This window comes from Electrona antarctica (assembly GCF_951216825.1).
Source record: "Electrona antarctica genome assembly, chromosome: 19".
Lineage (NCBI taxonomy): Eukaryota > Metazoa > Chordata > Actinopteri > Myctophiformes > Myctophidae > Electrona > Electrona antarctica.
The window spans coordinates 19,866,418-19,887,556 of NC_136800.1; the positions used below are offsets into that span (position 1 = coordinate 19,866,418).

General features: G+C 41.7%; 3 protein-coding genes across 3 annotated transcripts; all 3 read left to right on the plus strand.

Annotated features, from left to right (window-relative positions):
- Nucleotides 1-34: 34 nt before the first annotated feature.
- LOC306943490 (uncharacterized protein) lies at nt 35-3,974 on the plus strand. Its single transcript, XM_079529874.1, has 2 exons — nt 35-643; nt 2,738-3,974. The coding sequence occupies exons 1-2, from the start codon at nt 214-216 to the stop codon at nt 3,718-3,720; spliced, it is 1,413 nt and encodes a 470-aa protein (XP_079386000.1). The 5' UTR covers nt 35-213; the 3' UTR covers nt 3,721-3,974.
- Nucleotides 3,975-4,413: 439 nt separating this feature from the next.
- LOC306942952 (uncharacterized protein) lies at nt 4,414-12,922 on the plus strand. Its single transcript, XM_079529146.1, has 4 exons — nt 4,414-4,884; nt 5,142-5,753; nt 7,480-8,289; nt 8,987-12,922. Exons 1-4 carry the CDS (start codon nt 4,614-4,616, stop codon nt 9,817-9,819), a joined length of 2,526 nt encoding a protein of 841 aa, XP_079385272.1. The 5' UTR covers nt 4,414-4,613; the 3' UTR covers nt 9,820-12,922.
- A 2,880-nt stretch (nt 12,923-15,802) lies between these two features.
- LOC306943522 (uncharacterized protein) lies at nt 15,803-20,737 on the plus strand. Its single transcript, XM_079529912.1, has 4 exons — nt 15,803-16,254; nt 16,704-16,768; nt 16,861-16,954; nt 17,633-20,737. The coding sequence occupies exons 1-4, from the start codon at nt 16,047-16,049 to the stop codon at nt 18,676-18,678; spliced, it is 1,413 nt and encodes a 470-aa protein (XP_079386038.1). The 5' UTR covers nt 15,803-16,046; the 3' UTR covers nt 18,679-20,737.
- Nucleotides 20,738-21,139: the final 402 nt, after the last annotated feature.

Genomic DNA, 21,139 nt, shown 5'->3' on the forward strand with positions numbered 1-21,139 from the left:
AAATAACACTGCGTTCACATTTATTAGAAGAATTACGGTTCTCTCCACTACGTCACTTCCACCACTCCATTTTCCCGGACAAACAAGTTAAAAAATAACCAGAGTGGTGGAAGTGGTGGAGGTCTTCTTGATCTGGAGCAGCCTTCAATAAACTAGGCTGTGAGTGAGAAACAAAACTAGCCTCCTTGAAATCTGACTGCACCCCACCACGAGATGTCTTCTTCTTTCCCCTCCTCGTCCTCGTCCTCCTCCTCCTTCGGCTCTCAGAGTCAGATCGCAGCCATCATGGACGTCCTGGCCAAGGCGGCTGTGGCTGAGATCAGCAAGCTGGTGGACGACGGGGCGGTGGTGCTGCGCCTGGAGATGTGCCGCAAGGACAGCGAGATAGAAGAGCTCAAGAGAAGTTTGCAGATGATGTGCAGGAAGGATAGCGAGATAGAAGAGCTCAAGAGAAGTTTGCAGCTGATGTGCAGGAAGGACGACGAGATAGAGGAACTCAAGAGGAGCCTGCAGTTGATGGAGAGAAAGCTGGGCAATGCACAGAGAGAAGCCGAGGTGGCCGCCGCGACGCGGATCACGGCAGGCGACCACCAGAGACAAGAACGCTGTGTGCTTCTTGGGAGCCAGGTCTCCCTTGAAGAAGGTGAGTGGGTCCAGGCCGGCCCAGGGGTCATCATCATCGCCATGCTGGCTTGTAGTGGTGGACAATTTTGTCAACATTCTATTTTTGGCATGGACATATAAAATGAGTAGACAATTCAACACATAAAGAGCTATCCCCAAATGACCAATTGCAGGTCTGTAACTCTTGAGAGTGTACTGTGTTCAAATGGGTAAATTTGGTTACATTTGTACACACAGTTCTGGGGGTCCTTGCAAATAAAACTGTTGAGAACCACTGTCCAGTCTGTCCTAATCAATGGACTGGAGTCATAGTAAATCAGTGTCACACATCCTGAAGACAACCTGGAGAATGACATTCAGTAAGTGGGTCTTATGATCAAAATAAGAACATTATATGCCTAATGGTGTGTAAAAACAAAATCTAGAATTTGCCACAGACCAGGCCAAGTCTTGCCACAGACACATTTGTATCGATGACCCCTTTGGTCCATGCGTTAGAAGGAGTTCTGTCAGTTCTCCTTAACTCCTCCTATGGACCAGACCTAGGTTACTGTTAGCCGCAATTTGCAACTCTAGATTATTTTATAATGGGATGAATCTAGAGTTGCAATACCCTCCATTGACTGCGTTTGCGATCTGCTTGTCTTAAACAACGTTAAACTCACCAACATTGCAGCTGTAGTCCAAGCTTGAATTATCCTCTTTCAATCTGCCATCCACCGTATACATGTTATGAGCTACTTTCTGTCAAGAAATTCTGTGCAAGTGATTCTTTTTCTAAGTGCTGGAGTTTGGAAGCACTCGTCGTAAGTCACTGAACGGCCCTGCGTACCACCTGTTTCGAATTTGCACATAATGCAGGAGGCAGCAGCACGACCCGTTATAGAAAACTGCAACACTTAGAAAAAGAATCACCTGCAGAGGATGTCTTGACAGAAAGTAGCTCATAACATGACTACGGGGGATTTTTATGAAAAACAAGCTTGGCAGATTGAAAGAGGATAATTCAAGCTTGGACTACAGCTGCAATGTTGGTGAGTTTAACGTTGTTTAAGACAAGCAGATCGCAAACGCAATTGGATGAGTGGGGAGTCAATGGAGGGTATTGCAACTCTAGATTCATCCCATTATAAAAAAATCTAGAGTTGCAAATTGCGGCTAGGTTACTGTTACTGTTGGAAATAGGTTAGTCATTCATGTGTGATGAAGCAACATGCATAATCTGACATCATGCACACAGACCCCACACTGTCATTCATTCTGTGTAAAATGACATCTAGAGTCTAGACTAGTAAACTGTAAACACCATATGCAACCATCTAGTTGCAACTTGGCAATCATTGCAAGCAGCACCCTCCCCTCTTCTATCTATCTTCTATGTAGTTGTGTCTATGTAGTATCATGATAATAACTTTGAACACCTAGAAGCCAACTAGCAAAGAACAGTACTGTACAACAATACAGTTATATTTCATAGTAGCCAGCCACCAACTTGCACCAAGAGCGTCGTAGTCCAGCCCCCCTTTCAGAACGACGAGGGCCAGTTAATAATTCCCCATTCATTTTCCCCATAGACATTTCAAAAAGTATTTATCAAATTATTAGTAAGAAGAAAAACAAAAAGTGTTGTACTCTGCATTTTTTTCTTCTTTCTAATTATTTGATCTCCACAAAACATTGTTTATTGTCATGATTTGTCACGATCTGAGTTGGCTTTATCCACGGCGTAACCGTCTTTAAATAAATACTTTTTGAAAAGTCTATGAGGAAATAGAACGGGAAATTATTTCCTGGGTCCTCGTAGGGGGCGGGACTGCGACGCTCTATAGTATAACTATCTATCAATGCCCTAACAACCACCTAGAACCTCTGGCAAAAGTTAAGTCTAGTTAAGCCTAAATGAAATTATGTGGAAGTAGTTATAGGTCTTAGGTGGGGGTGTTTTTAATAAAGAACATACGTTTTTGTTTGATCAATTTAATATAATATTCGTCATTCACTGTATTTATGAATGAAGGGAACATTCTTCATTAACATATTGTAGATATTTTGTAGATAAATCATCATATTCATTCAGGAAACATAGCTGACCCCTTCTTTCTTTTTGTCACAGCCTGTCAAGGGGATCTGGAAATGAATGCCACGTATACGGAATCGAAGGGTGTGAATTCACTCTTTGAAACCATCCATCAACCCGAAGAGAGCAGGAACTTGGGGATACAGGTCAAATTTGAACCTGTCGACAAAATGGACAACCAAGAAACGATGGAAAACGCAGAGATGACTAACAGCGGTGCATTTGTCACCGAGGACCACTGTGGACCACAATGGCCTTCGTTGCATGACCTATGCGAGGGAGACTCGATTGAACCACAACTCTTTGAGGCTCATGCTGTAGATCAATATTCCACTCAGAGTAATAACCAAAACTCCTGTACCTCTATATTAGCTGTGGCAGGGACGGTCAACAACACGGTTGATAACTTAAGTGCGTTGATAAAAGAAGAGACAGAGGTGCAGCCGGTGAGTTTGGGAGTTAACATGCCTGCGATGGTAGACTCCATTCAAACGGAACAGTACATGAACAGACACGTGCCAAATCCACCCGTCAACGGGGAGGCACGCCGTCTGCAGTGTGGACTGCAACAGGCGGGGCCCTCGCACGCGACAGAAGATCATCATTTCAACAGAAACAGTGTGTTGAAAGCAAAACGCCCGGTGAACGTCTGGAGGGCGGGGACAAGTCTCTTCTCAAAACTGTTCACCTGCCCCGTGTGCGGAAGGGGGTTCCCCCGCCTGTGTCAGCTCGAGGCACACCAGTTCACCCATGGAACTGTCAAGCCCTTCAGGTGCCTGGAGTGCGGGAAGTCTTTCACGCAGAAGACTCGTCTGAAGACACACCAGAGCGTGCACACGGGAGAGAGGCCATTCAGTTGCCAGATCTGTGGAAAGATGTTCTCCAGACAGGATAACTGCTTGAGACATGAACGCTTCCACAGTGGACTCAGACCGTACAGTTGTGGACAGTGCGGGAAAAGCTTCACAGTTTTAGGGAACCTCAAAATCCATCAAGAAATTCACAGAAGAGATAGATAGCACTGTCTACTTGGATCATACAATGGTTTTAGCAATATACTGTGAGTTATTTTTAGTCAGTACTGTATTGCCTTTCTGTTGCATTGTGTGTTTAATTAAAGCAAACTTTTTTTAGATGACACTTGCCTTAAAAAGAAAAAAATAATGTTCAGATCAGAATAACAATGATCCATTTTTGATTAATATATTGGGCTTAAAGGTGCTGTAAGTGATACATTTGTTAAGTTAAAGCTCTATTTCCTTCAGATTCAGTTCCAATTTTGTCTGCTCATATTTTGTTATTATTGTGTGTGTGTGTGTGTGTGTGTGTGTGTCTGTGTGTGTGTGTGTGTGTGTGTGTGTGTGTGTGTGTGTGTGTGTGTGTGTGTGTGTGTGTGTGTGTGTGTGTGTGTGTGTGTGTGTGTGTGTGTGTGTGTGTGTGTGTGTGTGTGTGTGTGTGTGTGTGTGTGTGTGTGTGTGTGTGTGTGTGTGTACAGAAAGCTTTTTCCCCCAGTTAGTCAGAATTTATATTACTTTACCTTCATTGTTCATAATAAATTGTTGACTCATTTGTTAGGTTAAGTATTATTTTTGTATTGAATATTTTTTGGCTTGAATGCTAGCGAGCAGAACAAAATGACCTGCAGGAGGAACCGGTTGCGCGCTTTGCTTATTAGTTACGGTATTTATGTCATCACGTCCGTAAAACGAGAACGGCTGTTTATTATTCTTTGTAAGCGGCAGCCAGGCAAGGCAGCGTAACGGCCAGACAAATGATACAAACTGTAGCGCTGTGCGTGATCGAACTAAAACAGTTTTAATCGATGGAGTAGATTGATAGGGCAACAAAGTTTTTCTTTGTAATCGTGTGCGGGGGATGGGTTTCCTCGCATGTTTAAAGTTCCAGGTTTTTCATGAGGGTTCCCAGCATCATGTTGAGTAGCGTTTCTGTGCGGGCTCAGATTGCCTCCATCATCGATGCGCTCTCCAAAGCCGCCGCGGCCGAAATCGGCAAAGTTGTTGACGATGGCATGGTGGTGCTGCGACTGGAAATGTGCCAACGGGACAACGAGATCAAAAACCTGAAGAGCAACATCGAGGTACTTCACAATGAGTTGCGGGCAGCCCAAGGGGCTCAGGACCGGGGGTCCACGCGCCCTGAAAACCACAGCAACGGTAGAGACGGTAGGTGGACATATGGCGTTCAAGGCGTTGATTGCCTGCAGAAAGCGTAATTTCTACATGTACTGTATTGCTATAAAGGTTATGTCAGTCTAGCGTCCTTACAAATAGCATTGCCTAAATTACAAGTTGGAGGCTGGAGCCATTTTGTTATGCTTTTCAAATTTGGCATGCCATGACTGATAACACAAAAATGGCATATGTAAAATGGCATTGTTTGATATGTCAGGTTAATTGTGAAACTTTGCTATTTTCCGCAGATGATCAGGGTGGCATCTGTCAAGAGAGGTCCTCCTTGCTTGATAAAACCCTCATAGATGTGGATCAGCACAGCCTGTCTACTCCTGAGGTACAGGTGAAGTCTGAACCTGGGGTGGAAGGAAGTCAGAAGACAAGTGAAGACCCAGGAGGGGAGTCGGAACGCCTGGGAGATGGACTGACCATGTATGAGAGGGACACTGAACAGTGGCAATCCAGAACGCACAGTGAGCCGGGACCTAGTGATCCAGATTATTTTAAAAGCTTGGGACAGAGCTCAATGTCAAGCCTGCCAGAGTCTGCACTAAGTTCCAGCCTTGCTTCGCCTTGCGGCAGCTCCACTGCGCTCCAGCAAATCCAATTCAGTCGTAGTCAATTCAGTTACAGTCCATTTCGTAGCGCGTACTCGTACGACATGGTGCGTAGGAGAAAGAGATTGATGTTGACTAAGGGCTGCGTCTGCCCCTATTGTGGAAAGTGTTTTGAGCGTGCCGGCCACCTTGCAAGACACAAATTAATTCATACGGGCGAGAAGCCTTATCGCTGTGAGATATGTGGCAGGCGCTTCAACCAGAAATGCAGCCTCAAAGAGCACATGAAGACTCACAGGAAATGTAAGTGGCACAGACAGAAATCTCTGTTACAGTTATGTTTGTGTATCTGTCTACACATGACAAGTATTACACTTAACATTGATAAATAGTTTGAACAAGCCTCACATATTGAGGCTAGAACATTGGTTTTCCAAGTGGGGTCCAGGGACCCTCTAGAGTCTTGGTTCCTTGAGGGGGTTCCAAATGGACCTTTAACATGTCTAGCTCTTGAGAGTGTATAACTGGAATCAAAGGGGTGCTTACGGGTCCATTTGGTTCCATTTATACACTCTTATGGGGGTTCTTGAAATTAAAAATTTGAGAACCACTGGCTTAGATATAAATTATGTCAGGGTCCCAGGGCTAAGCAGTGAGCACACAATACTGTTGAATACGGTTTGAATCCTATACATCACTGAAAACCTGTTTCTCCCTTGGATGTATCCATGAGCCAGACACTGAGCCCCCACCTATTACATGTGTTTTTTGTGTTCAGAAACCACAAATGGGTATGAATGAACTTGGCAGAGAATTTGAAAACCGATGCCACCCATTGATGACACATTTTAGTTCTGATTTATACTTTTATATTTACTATTTTGCATGCCTGAAAACCCCCCTGAAAACCAAAGTGAAGCTCAGTGCTTCACGCTGTGACGTTTTGTGAGTTTGAAGATCAAGCTATTTTTGTTGCATGACACGATGCACAACCAATTATACATAAATCAGCCGTTAGGAGGCTACCCGTGGCCTCCACAATATAGTTGTTTTCATCCCATTGAGTCCTTAGGGAGGAATTCATGTTTTGCCTGCCCCTCCTCCCCCAGAGGTCACCTAAAGGGTCACCTACAAAATCCTGCCCCTCTGGTCTGGAGACAGTAGAGATCCTGTGAATGTATCAAGGACACTTCACCATGATGCCATTCTGTTGATCCATGGGACCGTAACCACCATATGAATTATAATTCCAGTGATGTTGGTTAAGGCCCCCCCATCTCTGTAACCACATTCTATAGGTTTTTTCAAGGATTCAGATTCAAATATATAACCCATGACGTTGTAGGGCTAGCTGCACTAGATTAGACTAGTGTGAATAGTGGGTTGATGTTTAAGATTAACTGTAGACCAGTCTTAGAAATAAGCTCTGGGACAACACAAACTGTGTGAACATGGGCTAATCCAGCCCCGGTCTATCGTTCTGTTTTAGTCCAGGGCTAGGCACAGAAAACTACGAAAGCACCTAGCTTTTATGCACAAAATATGATTACATATCAAAATTGAACCAGTAAATGATCCCCAATAACCTTTTATAGACACCCACTCGACTCAAACCCCCATGGGACCTAGTTGTGCTACTTTGGGGTCTTGCTTAATTTCACAGTTGAAAACGTCTGACTGTGACATTCCTTGAGGTTGCAGTGGGAAGCAGGGAAAGACTGTGGTTTGTGTGAAACTTGGCTTGAGCGAGTGGGGGATGGGGTGTGAGATCTAGTAAGAGCACCATTGACAGCTGCCGTCTTCAGACCAGTGTGTAAGCAAGGCAAGGGCCTTGATTCCCCCCCCCCCTGTGTGTGTGTGTGTGTGTGTGTGTGTGTGTGTGTGTGTGTGATCTGCATATATATATATATATATATATATATATATATATATATATATATATATGAGCTGTTTAAAATTCAAACCAGTTTGCATTTTACTTTTCTGATGTGTTTGGTAACATAATGGTACCTGTTTATTACATTAACAGGTATTGAGGCAGCTCCTATTGTCATGCAAGTTGCTGAACAAGTTCCTGAAGAGACTAATTGTGCTGATGCTCAACAACAACAAACCGAAGAAGATAAGAAAGAAGTTGAAGACGGTCTACCAAAAGAGGAGACTGTTCCGCCGACGCCTATTCAGGTGAAGGTTGAGCCAGATGAAGTGGATGCGGCCCAGACGACGCCCTACCACAGAGGAAACGAGCGAGCTGCTGATGCGCTAGCAAATCATGCAAGCGAGGACTTCACAGGGTACGAGAGAAACAATCAGCAGTGGATGTCCAGGCTGCACGTTCCAAACAGGCAAGAGATGAGCGGCACAGAATACCACAGTGCTTCAGGGAAGAACCCACCGGCCTTCCCAGGAATCGCTCCCTTACTTCCTCCTGTGCCAGTTGAGCCTTTGTGCAGTAGGCCTGCGTTTTCCTTCGCAGGGAAACCGTACGGGGACCTCCAAGAAGACATGATCGCGTCATCACAGTATGGGTCTTCTGACACGGTCATGATATCCAGCGATGGCACGGTGCACTCCAGCTTGCACGGCATGGCGGGCCCCTCCTCCCTGAACAACCACCAGGCGCGGAGGATCAGGTCGTTTCAGGACGTGCCGTTTCAGGTGGTCAAACCAAAGAAGTGCTTCCCCTGCACGTACTGTGGCAAGATCTTCGAGCGCGTCGGCCATCTCGAGAGGCATCTCCGCATTCACACCGGAGAGAAGCCGTACGGCTGCCAGATCTGCGGCAGGTGTTTCAATCAGAAAAGCAGCCTCAAGGGCCACATGAAGACACACAGACCTGGTAAGGATTCGGAATATTGTGGTTATATGTGATGTTTTTGGGAGATGACATCCATTATCACAAAATAACGCTACTATAGATTGAATCCTTAATCAGAGGTAATATTTAATTAAATTAATGTTTTGTAGATTGTCTTTGTTTGCTTTTTAATTGCATAATGCTTAAAGCATGAGCTACCGTATTAGTGTTATCATCGAGCCCATTGTCCAAGTGGGTCCAGTAATGAAGATTATACAGTGCATACCCTGTTTTGTTTAATTTTCAAGGAAGCAATTGGACTCAGTTAATTTTAATAAGGTGTGTCAAGTATCTCAGGATAGGTCATTCAACTTCCTAAATATCATTGCACATTATTTTATTAAACTAGTTGGTGTTAGTAAATTAAAATGACTTGTCAATCATGCAGTGAGGTTTAGCCAACAATGGCATATGTGTTCGCATAAGTTCAGTAACATTTATGTGATATGTGAAACATGAAATTGAAAAATAAACCATGAAAGGGAAAAGGGTTTATGGAATATACTGTATGGCTGAAGCTCTGAATAGACAATGACAGACACTGCTATGGTATTTTGTAAGTGAAAATAAGACTTGTAGACCTTAAAGCTTTGTGTGACAAAGTATGATGTACCTTTTAACCTACAGTATTACTCATTGCTATTTTAAAATTCTGATCCTCTTTATTTATTTTTTTAAGAGGAAACCCTAGATGTGCTAGAAGCAAATCACCTGGCGTACAGGAACAATCTTGCCATCCAGCTGCCAGACAACCCAGAAGAACTAAAGACGGGGCCATCACCTGGAGAGGAGCAGGAGCCCACCACCAAGTACGACGACCGGGGCAGTGAGCAAGATTTAATCATAAAGGTTGAGTCAGAAGAGGCATTTCAAATTCTTAACCACACAGAGAATGAACAACATGCAATAGAAATGGCCACCCATGGCCAGATGTGGAGCTCTAGGATGGAGAAGAGCAGCGATACTCCTTCTCCGCTTCCTAGCTGTTCTAATTCCACTGCACAGCCACAAGCTGCCAATATGCTTTCACGCGACATGAAATATCACCTCGGTTCTCCAGTCGATGGGACATTGAACAACCATCGGGGATACAGATCACCGAATAAGGAAATGTCCTTTGTAGATGACAAAGAGAAGCTGGAGATGATTCACAATGGTCAGTATGCAGCCATGAGCATGCAGTCTAGACATGTGGATTTGACAATGGACCTGCAAAACCAGCCAATTTCAGAGGAGATGACAGTGAATGACTATAGCGCCATCACTAACAATACTCAAGACGGTAGCGTATTTGAATTTCAAGGAACACTTGTGGAAGGCTGCGCTGTAGAAAACGCCAAACAAAATAGCTTCATATGCTCAACTTGTGGGAAGAGCTTTGAGAATTTCAGCTATTTTGAGAGACACCAGTGCATACATGCTGGTGACACCCCGTTCACCTGTGAGATATGTGGTAAGACTTTCCCCCAGATAAGCATCCTCAAACTGCACCTCAAACTACACACAGGTTAGGCAGACGTGGATTCTTCACATGGATGTTGAAGGATGGACGCGGAGATCGATCCAGTGATGGTACATATACTGCTACCTTAAAGGAGAATTCCATGCTAGAAGGCTTTTTTACCTTTCTTTTTTGTAGTCGTTACGTCCCCACCAAAGAGGTCCAGGTGTTTTTTTGTGCAAAACCTCCTTATTGGCTATTTCCCCTAACATAAGCCCTCAATGAATTGCATTGAATTGAATGGGAATTGAATGGGGCTATGGGGTGTTGTGCTAATTCGCTTATTTCCATCAAAATAAGTAGTAGAATGTGCCGCTTGGGATATTATTTACATTATGAAGAGAGGATGTATACAAAAAAATAATAATTTTGAGCGATGGAAATAAGCGAATTAGCACAACACCCCATAGCCCCATTCAATTCCCATTCAATGCAATTCATTTAGGGCTTATGGTAGGGGAAATGGCCAATAAGGAGCTTTTGCAAAAAATAACACCTGGACCTCTTTGGTGGGGACGTAACAACTACAAATAAAGGTAAGAAAGCCTTTTAGTATGGAATTCTCCTTTAAGTTCATTTCAAAGTGATGTCACTTTGAATGAGAACTAAGTGCCCTCTGGCGTGTGATTACTGTATTTATGCTAGTCACACAGCATAGCAACCCTGAGATTGAACTTTGATTCCCAGCTCAGGACCTACGTGTCATTCCTCCTCCTGTGTGCCCTCACTTTACTGTCACTGTCGGCTACAGTAAAGACAAAATGCCTAACTATACAATGTATGTGAGGAATACCAACTGTATTCTTTAGCCGACGAAGATATTTGTAAGTAGTTAGTAAATATCTAGGGTCTCCTTTGATCCTACTTCATTTTCCCCCTGCAAGAAACATTACTGAATGTCATGATGTTTATAAGACACTACAATAATGTTTTCTGTTGTATTATAAGAATGAAATGTATATCTTTGTGTGGCTATTTATACCTTTTGAAGACGGTGCGTCATCACAGCATTAATTTGACAGTACTCTAATTAAGGTGCTTTGTATAGCAATTAGGTTGTGTCATGTGTTATTTTCTAAGAATATGTAAGACAGTCAAGAGCAGTCATAGTCCCTCATCCCAACAATACTCATGGATGTTGTTTGACCTCAATCTAGGCCAGCACTATGTTCATACAGAAAACAAACTGTCATACTCCTATTACCTTTTACAAGCTGCATGTAAAACTGTAAGGGAGATCTGATTCTGTAATTTTGGTTCAGCCCGTAAGTTCACAAATAACATGTTGTTCCCACCCACAAACCAAAATGTCAAGATGGAAATGGTAACATGCAGCAGAGGACTCCTCTCACGGAACAAAAACTGAGTGAGCTGTAGCCTACAGTACAGACACAATTGTAAATGTTTCAGACCATGTAAGAATTTCTTCAGTGCAAAATGAGACATGTATGGTTACACTCTGCAAGTTAATGGCTTATTTGAACACGCATGCCAATTGCCAGAAGATATTACAAACCAACCAGAATAATATAATTCCATACCAAATTAAAACATTCTCATTGCTAATTGCTGCCATTTGGCTTTGTGTGTTTTCAAATAAGCTCTCTAGACTGTCTAGACTAGAGGTCATTGACTGTATGCACATATAAAGGAACATACAGGCATGTCTCATTTAGCATTGAGGAAAATGCTTATCGGTAGGGCAAATATTGTTGTGGGCCGTGCCTGAGAAGATTGAGAATTATGGGTCTATAGAACCCTGTAATTAGTAATACAATATTTAAAATCATACTCAAGTTTTAACTTATTTGTTTTTCTGTCTGCGAGTCCTCCTTTTCTGCACTGCTTGCATGTACTTTTCCACTGACTGACACAGCAGGGAAGAAGACATTTATTTTAAGGGACAGCTCAACCCTTGTGAAACATTAAGATGGAATTGATGCCATTTCATTCAATTGCTACTTTGTTCTTGGCAACCATCTGGTAGTATTTTTGCTGAGGCAGATTTGATACCATGTAAATCATTTGGGGATCCAGAATTTCATCTTTAGGGAGGTACATTCTGTAATTATCATGTTTCCTATGATTGGAAGAATTAGGAACATTTTTGCAATTTTCTTCAAGTTCTGGAATTGGAAATATGCTTGTTAAACAAATGGGGCACTGTGATCCAAATAATACACTTCTTAACCCATTTAGACCTGAGGCCGACTCAAAAAAATGGCTTCTAAAACGGTTTTCTGAAAAACCTATGTTTCTATGTCGGTGGGGCTCAATCTTTTTCATGTCAAAAATCCCCAGAATTATCTGTATTTGGCCATGGACCCCCATCTGAAAATGTTGTTCAGGGACCCCACCAGAAGCAAAGATTTGAGTTAAAAATGTTCGCTCGGAAAGAATATATATATATATATATTTTTTTTTACGCCACATTTTCACAATTTTTCAAAAATAGATCTACAAGCTCGATCTATGAGCTTGTTCGATCTGCTCAATAGCTAAAGTATATCATAATGCTTAAAACACCAAAAGGGGTTCCCGTCCTGAATGGTTAAGATTCTGGCTAAACCTGCAGAGTCTCTGGGGATAAGGACTAGAAACTCTTCCAAATCAGCTATCCAACAACAGCACGTACAAAAACTGTAAGAACATGAACTGAAGTTATTGCAATTTGTTGATGTCACTGTGCTGTTAAAGTCTGTACCAATGAAACAGGAAAAGGCTCTGAATAACTGTAGTAGTCCCACGTGTCCAGAAGGTGGCAATCAGCTCTGTGTACAAAGAGGTAAGAGATGACAGTTAACAAGTTCTTGGCATCACACTGCAGCTATGAACCAGAAACACACATGAAGTGTGTCTCCAGTTCAAATCTGCTGCTGAGCGAACAAATCTATGGAAAAATTAACAAATGGAAACCTAGGACTACAGTTATGCATAGAGCCTACTGTTTATGTTATTGTGTCAAGACTCAAAACAAGCAAGTTCTCCCCATGACCTGAACAGAATATGGAAGCCATCTTTTTAACTGTGTTTACTGTAGCCCTTTATCATTATTATAATGTGAATAATGGCCTAATCAGGATAAAGATATTACTGCCTCCATGTGAATTAACTGTCCCCCATAGTGTACAAATGGAACTGAATTTTTTTCTTTTACTTTGCTGCCTTAAATGCTGAACTTGTAATAAAATAATTACATACTGTCTGATATTTTCAATTCATGTTATTAATAATTGCAGCTTAATTGAGTGCGTAAAGCAGGTCTTTCAGCCACAAATACCGGTATGACTCGTGAGAACTCTTAGCGAAATGTGTGGCAAATCTGCAAAATAAATGCTTACCACTAGCTTTCTTCACAGATGTGTTCATAAAGATGTCTACAATCACATATACATTTGTTCCAACCCAACTCCCTTGGGAAACTTTGACAGCTGCTGAAAGATGGGGTACCATTATCAACCAATATAAGGCAACATTTTCCAAATTTCATTATACTTTAAGTAGCATGTGACATGTCAAAGGGGTTTTCATGATTCTGAATCCATTGCAAGCATTAATTTTGCACAAAAAACACTTTTGCACAAAAAACCCCCTAAAAATGCCCATAGCCGTCATCCAGTGTTGTTTCTGGCAGTAAATTTCTATTTTAGTTTAGTCATAGTCTTTGGAATAAAACTTCATTTAGTCACATTTTAGTCACCTGGAATGTATTAGTGTTAGTCTAGTTTTAGTCGACTAAATGTCATAAGATTTTAGTACTAAAATGTATTTTGGCGGGCCTTGATGCAGTCGCAATGACTGATTTTACACTTCCTGAAAATGTAGATCTGCTATTTTCAGCATGCAAGCAAGTGTAAAATGACTTGTACTGAATCTCTTGTCCACTATATAGTCCCTAACATTTTAGTCTAGTTTTTATTTGTCTACAAAATTGTCAGTATATTTAGTCTTAGTTTTAGTCATCATAGCGTAGTTTTCATTTAGTGAAAAAAGGTAGTCGACGAACATTTTTCGTCTTGTTTTAGTCGACGAAATCAACGCTGCCGTCATCACAAATGTGATGAGGTCAGCACTTTCAGCAGCTGTCACAATGTTTCCCAAGGGAGTTGGGTTGGAACAAATGTATATGTTATAGTAGACACCTTTAGGAACACATTTGTGAAGAAACCTAGTGGTAAGTATTTGTTTTGCAGATTTTACACACATTTCGCTAATTTTCTCTAAATATTGTTTTTGTTTTTTATCTCTAGAGGGAAGACCATATTGATCAAGGTTAGGCCAACTGATGAAAAAAGAGTTGTAGACTGGTGCAGTATGGAATTTAAAAATAATTGGGCTTGTATTGTTTTCATATGGAACACCTGGGCATTCATCCTGGGCATGCAGAACAATTATTTCTGATTAATTATGTGAAGCATTTAAATGCAGGACATTGCATCCTTATTTTATGTATTATCCATTCATCACAATCATTTTATTTAGTAAATAGTTAAGTGGGAATTGTAATTCAAATACAAATGATTTGGCTTATGGCTGCTATGTTCCTCAGGGAGGCTACACAGTACACACAACTTGTTTTTGGTGAGTAGCCTATTGTTATCCACCATGAGTAGAATAGATACCGTCATACTCATACCGGTACATCTTTATCATGGGTGGTAAAGGAATCCTTAACTCTAGTCTAGAGGAGTGCTCAACTGTGCTTTATATGACTGAGCCTCTAATTTTAGCTCAAGCTAATTCTATTTTGGGGACCATATAATGTGATACCCTCAACAAGAGTAACACATTTGTAGACGGGAGGGGGGGGGGGGGGGGGGGGGGGGACACACACACTAATGATACATTAGTGTCAGTTTGGACAATTTAAATATGTTCTTGGCATTGTAAGGTGTTTTTTCACATTGGTGACAATAGATCTTGATTTATGACTCGATCTTGCACACGCTCTACATGGCTGATTCCTGCTTTACATCAAGGGACAAAAGTGTTACCATTTTAAGTGTAATGCAGTACATGGTTAAATTGGAGGACAGTGAGCATGTGAAACCGCAAGTAATTTACTCTTCATGTCTTGGTGTGTGCAACCCACTACCGTTATTTTGAAACCTCAAGTAATCAAATCCAGAGTAGCAGTAGTGTAGTAAGCATCATGGTAGGTGTTGTGCATCAGCAACCCATCTCCCAGAGTCTAACATTGTGAAACAGGGATATACTCCTGTGCTTTGGCTGATATCGTACCAGGGTTCAACAGCACATGTAAGGAGTCATATCTAGATAAAATCTTGTTGGCCTGCTGAGTGGCTAACTGTTCAAAGATGTCTGTGGGGCAGGGTGGGGTTCCCAAAATCCTACCTGCCAATTTGCCAAATATATTAAAGGTAGATTCTACTGAGTAGCATTCTGCTGATTGAAAACAGCCCAACTCCACATCACTGCATCCTCCATCCTCCTTCAGTCCTGACTCCTGGAATATACTTGCAAACGTATAAAGCCAGTTTAAAGTCCAGCCAGTAGGTGTCAGTATATAGGTACATTAATAAAAACATATTATTCCATCAATGTTTGAAGCCTCGAACAAGACAGTTCAGATAACAAAAAATAACTGTGCATTGTAACTTTGCTAACATCTTAGCCTAAGATTTACTCTAAGTGTGTGTGTGTGTGTGTGTGTGTGTGTGTGTGTGTGTGTGTGTGTGTGTGTTTTTGTTTTTTGTAATCAATTTTGACATCTTTAATCTACAAGAGTCTAGACTCTAGGCTACTATGTACTGCAATTCTCCAAACTGTTAATAAATACATCAATCAATCAATCAATCAATCAAGCACGAGAAGACCTAGCTGGTTCACATGACGCTCGTTATTCACGAGCAGTCATGTTTCAGGGCTAGAGAAGACCTAGTGACTGTGATCATGAGTAATGGTGAGTAGATGGAAGGAGAACATGGGGACAGGGCCAGGGGACTTCTTCTTGCATCCATCCCTATTTCTAAGGCTCTGATCCATCCCATTTGAAACGCGGCCATGGATCGACCTGGGGGTCTATATTGTAGTAATTACGGTAGATCACTCCGCCACGCGGAAGAAAGGTTCCGGCAGGAAACAAACCCTATGAAACAAACACGGATGCATTATTTTGTTGTCGTTTTATGCTCCATGCCATTTATTACAACGCTGTGCGAAATTATGACCAAAATAGTTTAGTTTACACCCAGAATAGGAATCAAGGTAAAAAAAAATGGCCACGTGCATTCCCTTTCAGACGCAATTAAGCTCCATTATGGAGGTTATGGTCAAAACAGCTGTGGCTGAAATCTCCAAACTAGTCGATGACAAATGCGCATATTTACATCTGGAAATATCACGAAAACAGAACGAGAACGAGATGCTGAGAAAGAAACTAGTAATGGTGCAGAAGGCAAACACACAGATGCATCGTGGATTGGGTAAGTGGCCCAGTGCTTAATTAACACCGACAATAGAGAATTGTATTTGTTGGTATTACATTCAGCTCTTTAATTTGAGTGTAAATGGTGTTTGAATAATATACCGATCATTTACATACAAAAAGTGACATGATAAAAGCCACAGGCATGTAAATAAAAGCCAATGTGAAGTGCACTGCATCATGATGATGTTTAATGATGCGAGATACTCAGATTATTTGGGTTGTTGCCTTTAACTGGGTTAAGATTATTTTGGGTTGTCGCCTTTAACTAACCTGCAATACATATTAAAAACATATTTATATACATAGTATGTATATACTTTATACTATATATATAGTATATACTAGCATATAACTATAATTTTAGGTTTTACCTTATAGTTTGACTCGATCTCCTTGCTCCTGATCTCCTGCTTTGAATCAATCAATACTTTGTTTTCTTCCCAGAGGACTTCATAGAAAGAGATGCTGATGTGGGGACCAGTTGTCCAGAGCCTGCTGGAGATTTAAAGGTATTTATTTGAAAAGGTATTTTTCATTTTCATGATCATGGAGCATAGAGAAATGCATTATAATCTTGAACACTCGTCCTTTATCTGTGTAGTTAAGTGAGATTGAAGATCCCACCGCATCGTTCTCAATTAAGGAGGAGAGTCCAGATGAGGCGCGTTGGAACAGTAGTCCTGTGGAACCAGTAGGTGAGTTCGAACTGGTGCAAATTAGAGATACACTGATAACATTTTTTTCCTTCCCGATACGAATAACTTGAGTATTGGTCAATAACGAGTACCTATCCAATACCAATGTGTAAATAATAATTACAAATAATAATAAAATAAAATCGAAGACGGTGGTTCTCAAAGTGACATCCAGGGACTCTCAGGGTTCCAAATGCACTCTTACAGGTCTTACAGGAGTTCTCACTAACGCCCTGCCAGGAAAGCCTCTACTGCATACGGGTAAAAATTCCACTGCCGTGCGAGGGGTCCAACTTTACCAAAAATAAACTAAACCACTTTAGTTTATTTTTTATTTTTTAGAGAAAATATATAAAAGAATATGGTCAACATTAATAATTACCCATTGACCAGATCTGTAAAGGGCGCTCTAAATATTTTATTTCATACCCAAAAAGTACATTATACAGAGAAGCTGGGGTGCAGAGAGGCTTCCCAGCATGGTGAATAGACTTTCGCCAACACAAAACCGGCTTTGTTTCGGTGATTAGCAAAGTGGTTTAGTTTATTTTCGGTAAAGCTGGACCCCTCGCAAGGCAGTGGAATTTTTACCCGTTAGCATCAGAGGCTTTCCAATTGTATGGAATCTAGTCAAATTGTGTGGCACAAACTTGACTTTAATGTGTTCTGTGTTTCCAGGTAACAGCGTACAATACAACAGGTCTCCGACCGAGAGGCGGTGTTTGCCCCACATGGAGGTGTCCAACCAGACGATTCCAAATAAATTCCACGATTCACATAGCTCCGCCCTGCATCGAGATCAGACTAGTGCACTTCAGTTCACGGTCAAAACGGAAAAGGAGGAGGATCCGTTAGGATTCAATCAGATTCAGAACCGATGTCAGCAAAGTGCCAGGAAGCAGAATCAGCTTCCTGCCGTGTTCGCCGTAGAGGAAAGAGACAATCAGCTTTGGTCATCCATTATCGAAGGGAATGACATTGATGCAGGGTTTCCAGATTTTTCTAGCATAGTCGAGGAGTATTCCAAAGGCTTCAGCGACCATTCATATACACAGAATGCTGGTTCCACTAACAAGCCGAACAGTGGCCCACAAGCCTCGGCAGAGACGACATGTAATGGGAGCTTCAACGCAGAATACGAGAAGGATAATCCACAGCCATCCTCATTTTTGCCCAGACCCCAGGTTACCTATTCGCAGCAAGACGGCCACAGCGAACAACTGTTTCCCCAGAGGAACATCCCCCTCTCGCACGCGGGGCAGACGAGTGAAAACTCGGAGAGAGATTATACTGCCATCACGGACCGACCGCTCGATAGTCAGCCGCACAGCACCTTCAGATCGAGTAACCTCCACCTTCCACACAGGATGACCTCGGGGCTGTCGAGGGGCTACATATGCACACACTGCGGCAAGTCCTTTAATCGCTTGCACCACCTGAAGCTCCACCAGCAGGGTCACAAGCGGAAGAGGGCGTTCGTTTGCACCATCTGTGGCAAGAGCTTCCAGTGCTCCTCCCACCTTCGCATACACTACCGGACACACACGGGCGAGAAGCCGTACTGCTGCGGCCAGTGCGGGAAGCGCTTCTCACAGCAGAGCAGCCTGGGGGTCCACCTGCGCACCCACAGCGGGGAGAGGCCCTACAGCTGTGGCCAGTGTGGGAAGAGCTTCATCCTCTTGCACCATCTGAAAAGGCATAGGGTCATTCACACATACAGCTGAGATTGGTCCAAGGTCATACATGGTCACACACACATGCACAATGGTACGTCAGGAAGCAACATTTACAGAACTTCGGTGAACTTATTGTATTCCAGTTGAGTGTGCTCAAACTGGTGTCTAATGGCCCCAATGTGGGGCCGGGCAATATAATATCCATATTGTGATATGAGACTAGATATAGTCTGGGATTTTGGACATCACAATATCATGATATGGCATAACTATTGTCTTTTACTGGTTTTACTGACTTAAACCTTATTTTAAACATTAAGACATGGTCAAAATGGTTAAATAGTTGGTCTACAAGCTCACAATGTGTCACAATGTGAGTGACCCATTGTGAGCTTGTAGATCTGCTATTATATTTGAAAAACTAAATGGATATTTTCAAATTACAATATTATTGTCACAATGTCAATATCAAGGCATTTGTTCAAAAATATTGTGATATTCACCCACCTCTACCCCAATGTCACCTTAAGAAAGCAATGATGAATATTTCTTGTTTTATTGTTGTGATATGACACTTTGTAAAAGTGCACACAAACATTTGTGTTAAGAGGCTGTGCATTGTGCTCCTTGCAAAGTTCTTAAAACAAGTTGTTTGCTCATTTTGTAGAATAGCAGTGTTATTATTTATCCTAATGGCAAAAGATAGCCTAAGACAATATTTAATATTTAATATTTCCCTGATCAGAAACGGTTCAGTTAGTAGTATTCGTGAGCAAGTACAGGTTCCAGATGCATCAAAGCAATTACCTAGTCTGCCAAGAGGCAAACTTGAACATTTCCATTCACAATGCTGATTATTTTATGAAGTCACAAATTATTTGAGTTAGGAAGGAGGCTGTGCTCATTGTAATCAATTTTAAAACAACCAGATGGCAATGAATAAGGACCCCTGGGTGGGAAGACTGTAGGTAATTCTGCTAATCTTGTCTATTCTTGTGAGAAAGGCTCTTCCAAGTCTAATAAAAGGAGCTGATGTGTTTATGCCATCTACATAACACCTCCTAAAGCAGCTTGGGGGATATGGGGATGATGAGGATTTTGTCTTTGTAATCATTACAAAGTTATAGCATTACAATGTAATGCATTTTATACCAGACAACATGCTCAGCGTGGTCATCGGAGATGCTGTCGCTGTTTTTACAGATGGCATGAACAGATATTTCCATCCTTTTTCTGGCCATGGGAGACTTAGTTAAAAGTCTCCTGGCCTGAATCAATAATGTGAAATCTGTTCATGGATGGATTGGCTCGCCCAGTCTCTTCTTTAATAATTCTTATTGGAACCACCCATTAAAATTAGTAGCTATATCTGATTACTCGATCAACCAGGCAGAAGATGGGATCACATAGATTTTTATTTGTTTTACTGTCGAAACCAGGTGTTCAGTATCTGCCTGTAGGCATTTGTCCATGGGGAAAGTAATGATTACATTTGGCAAATGTATACTTTGTAACCTGTATTTCCAACTTTGAAGATAGTGTCTGTTGAAACTACTCAGTTGAAAATAGATACTTTTTGTCAAGAAGCACAAAGTTCTGTGCACCGAAAAATAAGTGATCCTTCAGCACCAGAGGGCAGTATAACTCATCACATGCTTGTGGATGTGCTGCCAGAGCAGGACAATCATGTTTTCACGTTCCCTTTTCAAGTAAATTCATGTGTACTGTATCAAGGGTCCTTGACCTGAACAGGTGGATTTACTTTTCAAAGCGGCTGTACCTTGAGAAGCTTCACGAAAAAAGCTTACATGGTCATGTATGAAGATTGAACAATAGCAACAAAACTTTGACCAACTCTTACACATACTGTACCGGTATATGCCCAAGGAAGATCACAATGTGTGGACTTCAGTTATTTTTGTTGTAAATTACGCATTTGGGGATGTCTGTGGAAACGTTATAGATGGCCTATTCTTTTCTAACAACAATATACAGATGTGCAAAAAAACCTTATAGTTTCAGTAATGTCATTCATGTATGCTCACAACTTCTGTTGCATGCCCCAGACTTAGTTTTCACCCTGTTGTCCAATAAAGTTGAAATTCCCAAACAATTCAGTTTGTGAAAATGGCTTTTTCCTGCTTTTTAAATTCCTCATTCCTATTCCTCGAGCAGGTACTTCTTTCCAACTGGTTAATGATTGAATAGCCATATACTAACATCAAGCATTATGATCACTATGAAATGGTCATCCCTGCATGACAGGTAGTAAAATGTAACCATAAATCTAACGATACACAATGTCTGCCTGGAACATTGTGTCCTGCTGGAATGCACTGGAGTTTCTTCCTTAATGTCATAGAAGAGACTGCATGTCTCCCCTCACATCTAAATACACAAAACATCCCCATTGTTTGACAGCAGCTAATTGTATTTAGTTGTTGCCTGTGTATACCTACAGTATGTAGTGTTTACTCAGGGATTTAGTTAAAGAGGGAATTTATAAAAA

Coding starts and splice junctions, on each gene's coding strand:
- LOC306943522 (XM_079529912.1), top strand. CDS start 16,047: ATGGCCACGTGCATTCCCTTTCAGACGCAATTAAGCTCCATTATGGAG. Junction 16,769..16,860: donor AGCCTGCTGGAGATTTAAAG/GTATTTATTTGA, acceptor TTATCTGTGTAG/TTAAGTGAGATTGAAGATCC. Junction 16,955..17,632: donor TAGTCCTGTGGAACCAGTAG/GTGAGTTCGAAC, acceptor CTGTGTTTCCAG/GTAACAGCGTACAATACAAC.
- LOC306943490 (XM_079529874.1), top strand. CDS start 214: ATGTCTTCTTCTTTCCCCTCCTCGTCCTCGTCCTCCTCCTCCTTCGGC. Junction 644..2,737: donor CCAGGTCTCCCTTGAAGAAG/GTGAGTGGGTCC, acceptor TTTTTGTCACAG/CCTGTCAAGGGGATCTGGAA.
- LOC306942952 (XM_079529146.1), top strand. CDS start 4,614: ATGAGGGTTCCCAGCATCATGTTGAGTAGCGTTTCTGTGCGGGCTCAG. Junction 4,885..5,141: donor CCACAGCAACGGTAGAGACG/GTAGGTGGACAT, acceptor TATTTTCCGCAG/ATGATCAGGGTGGCATCTGT. Junction 8,290..8,986: donor CATGAAGACACACAGACCTG/GTAAGGATTCGG, acceptor TATTTTTTTAAG/AGGAAACCCTAGATGTGCTA.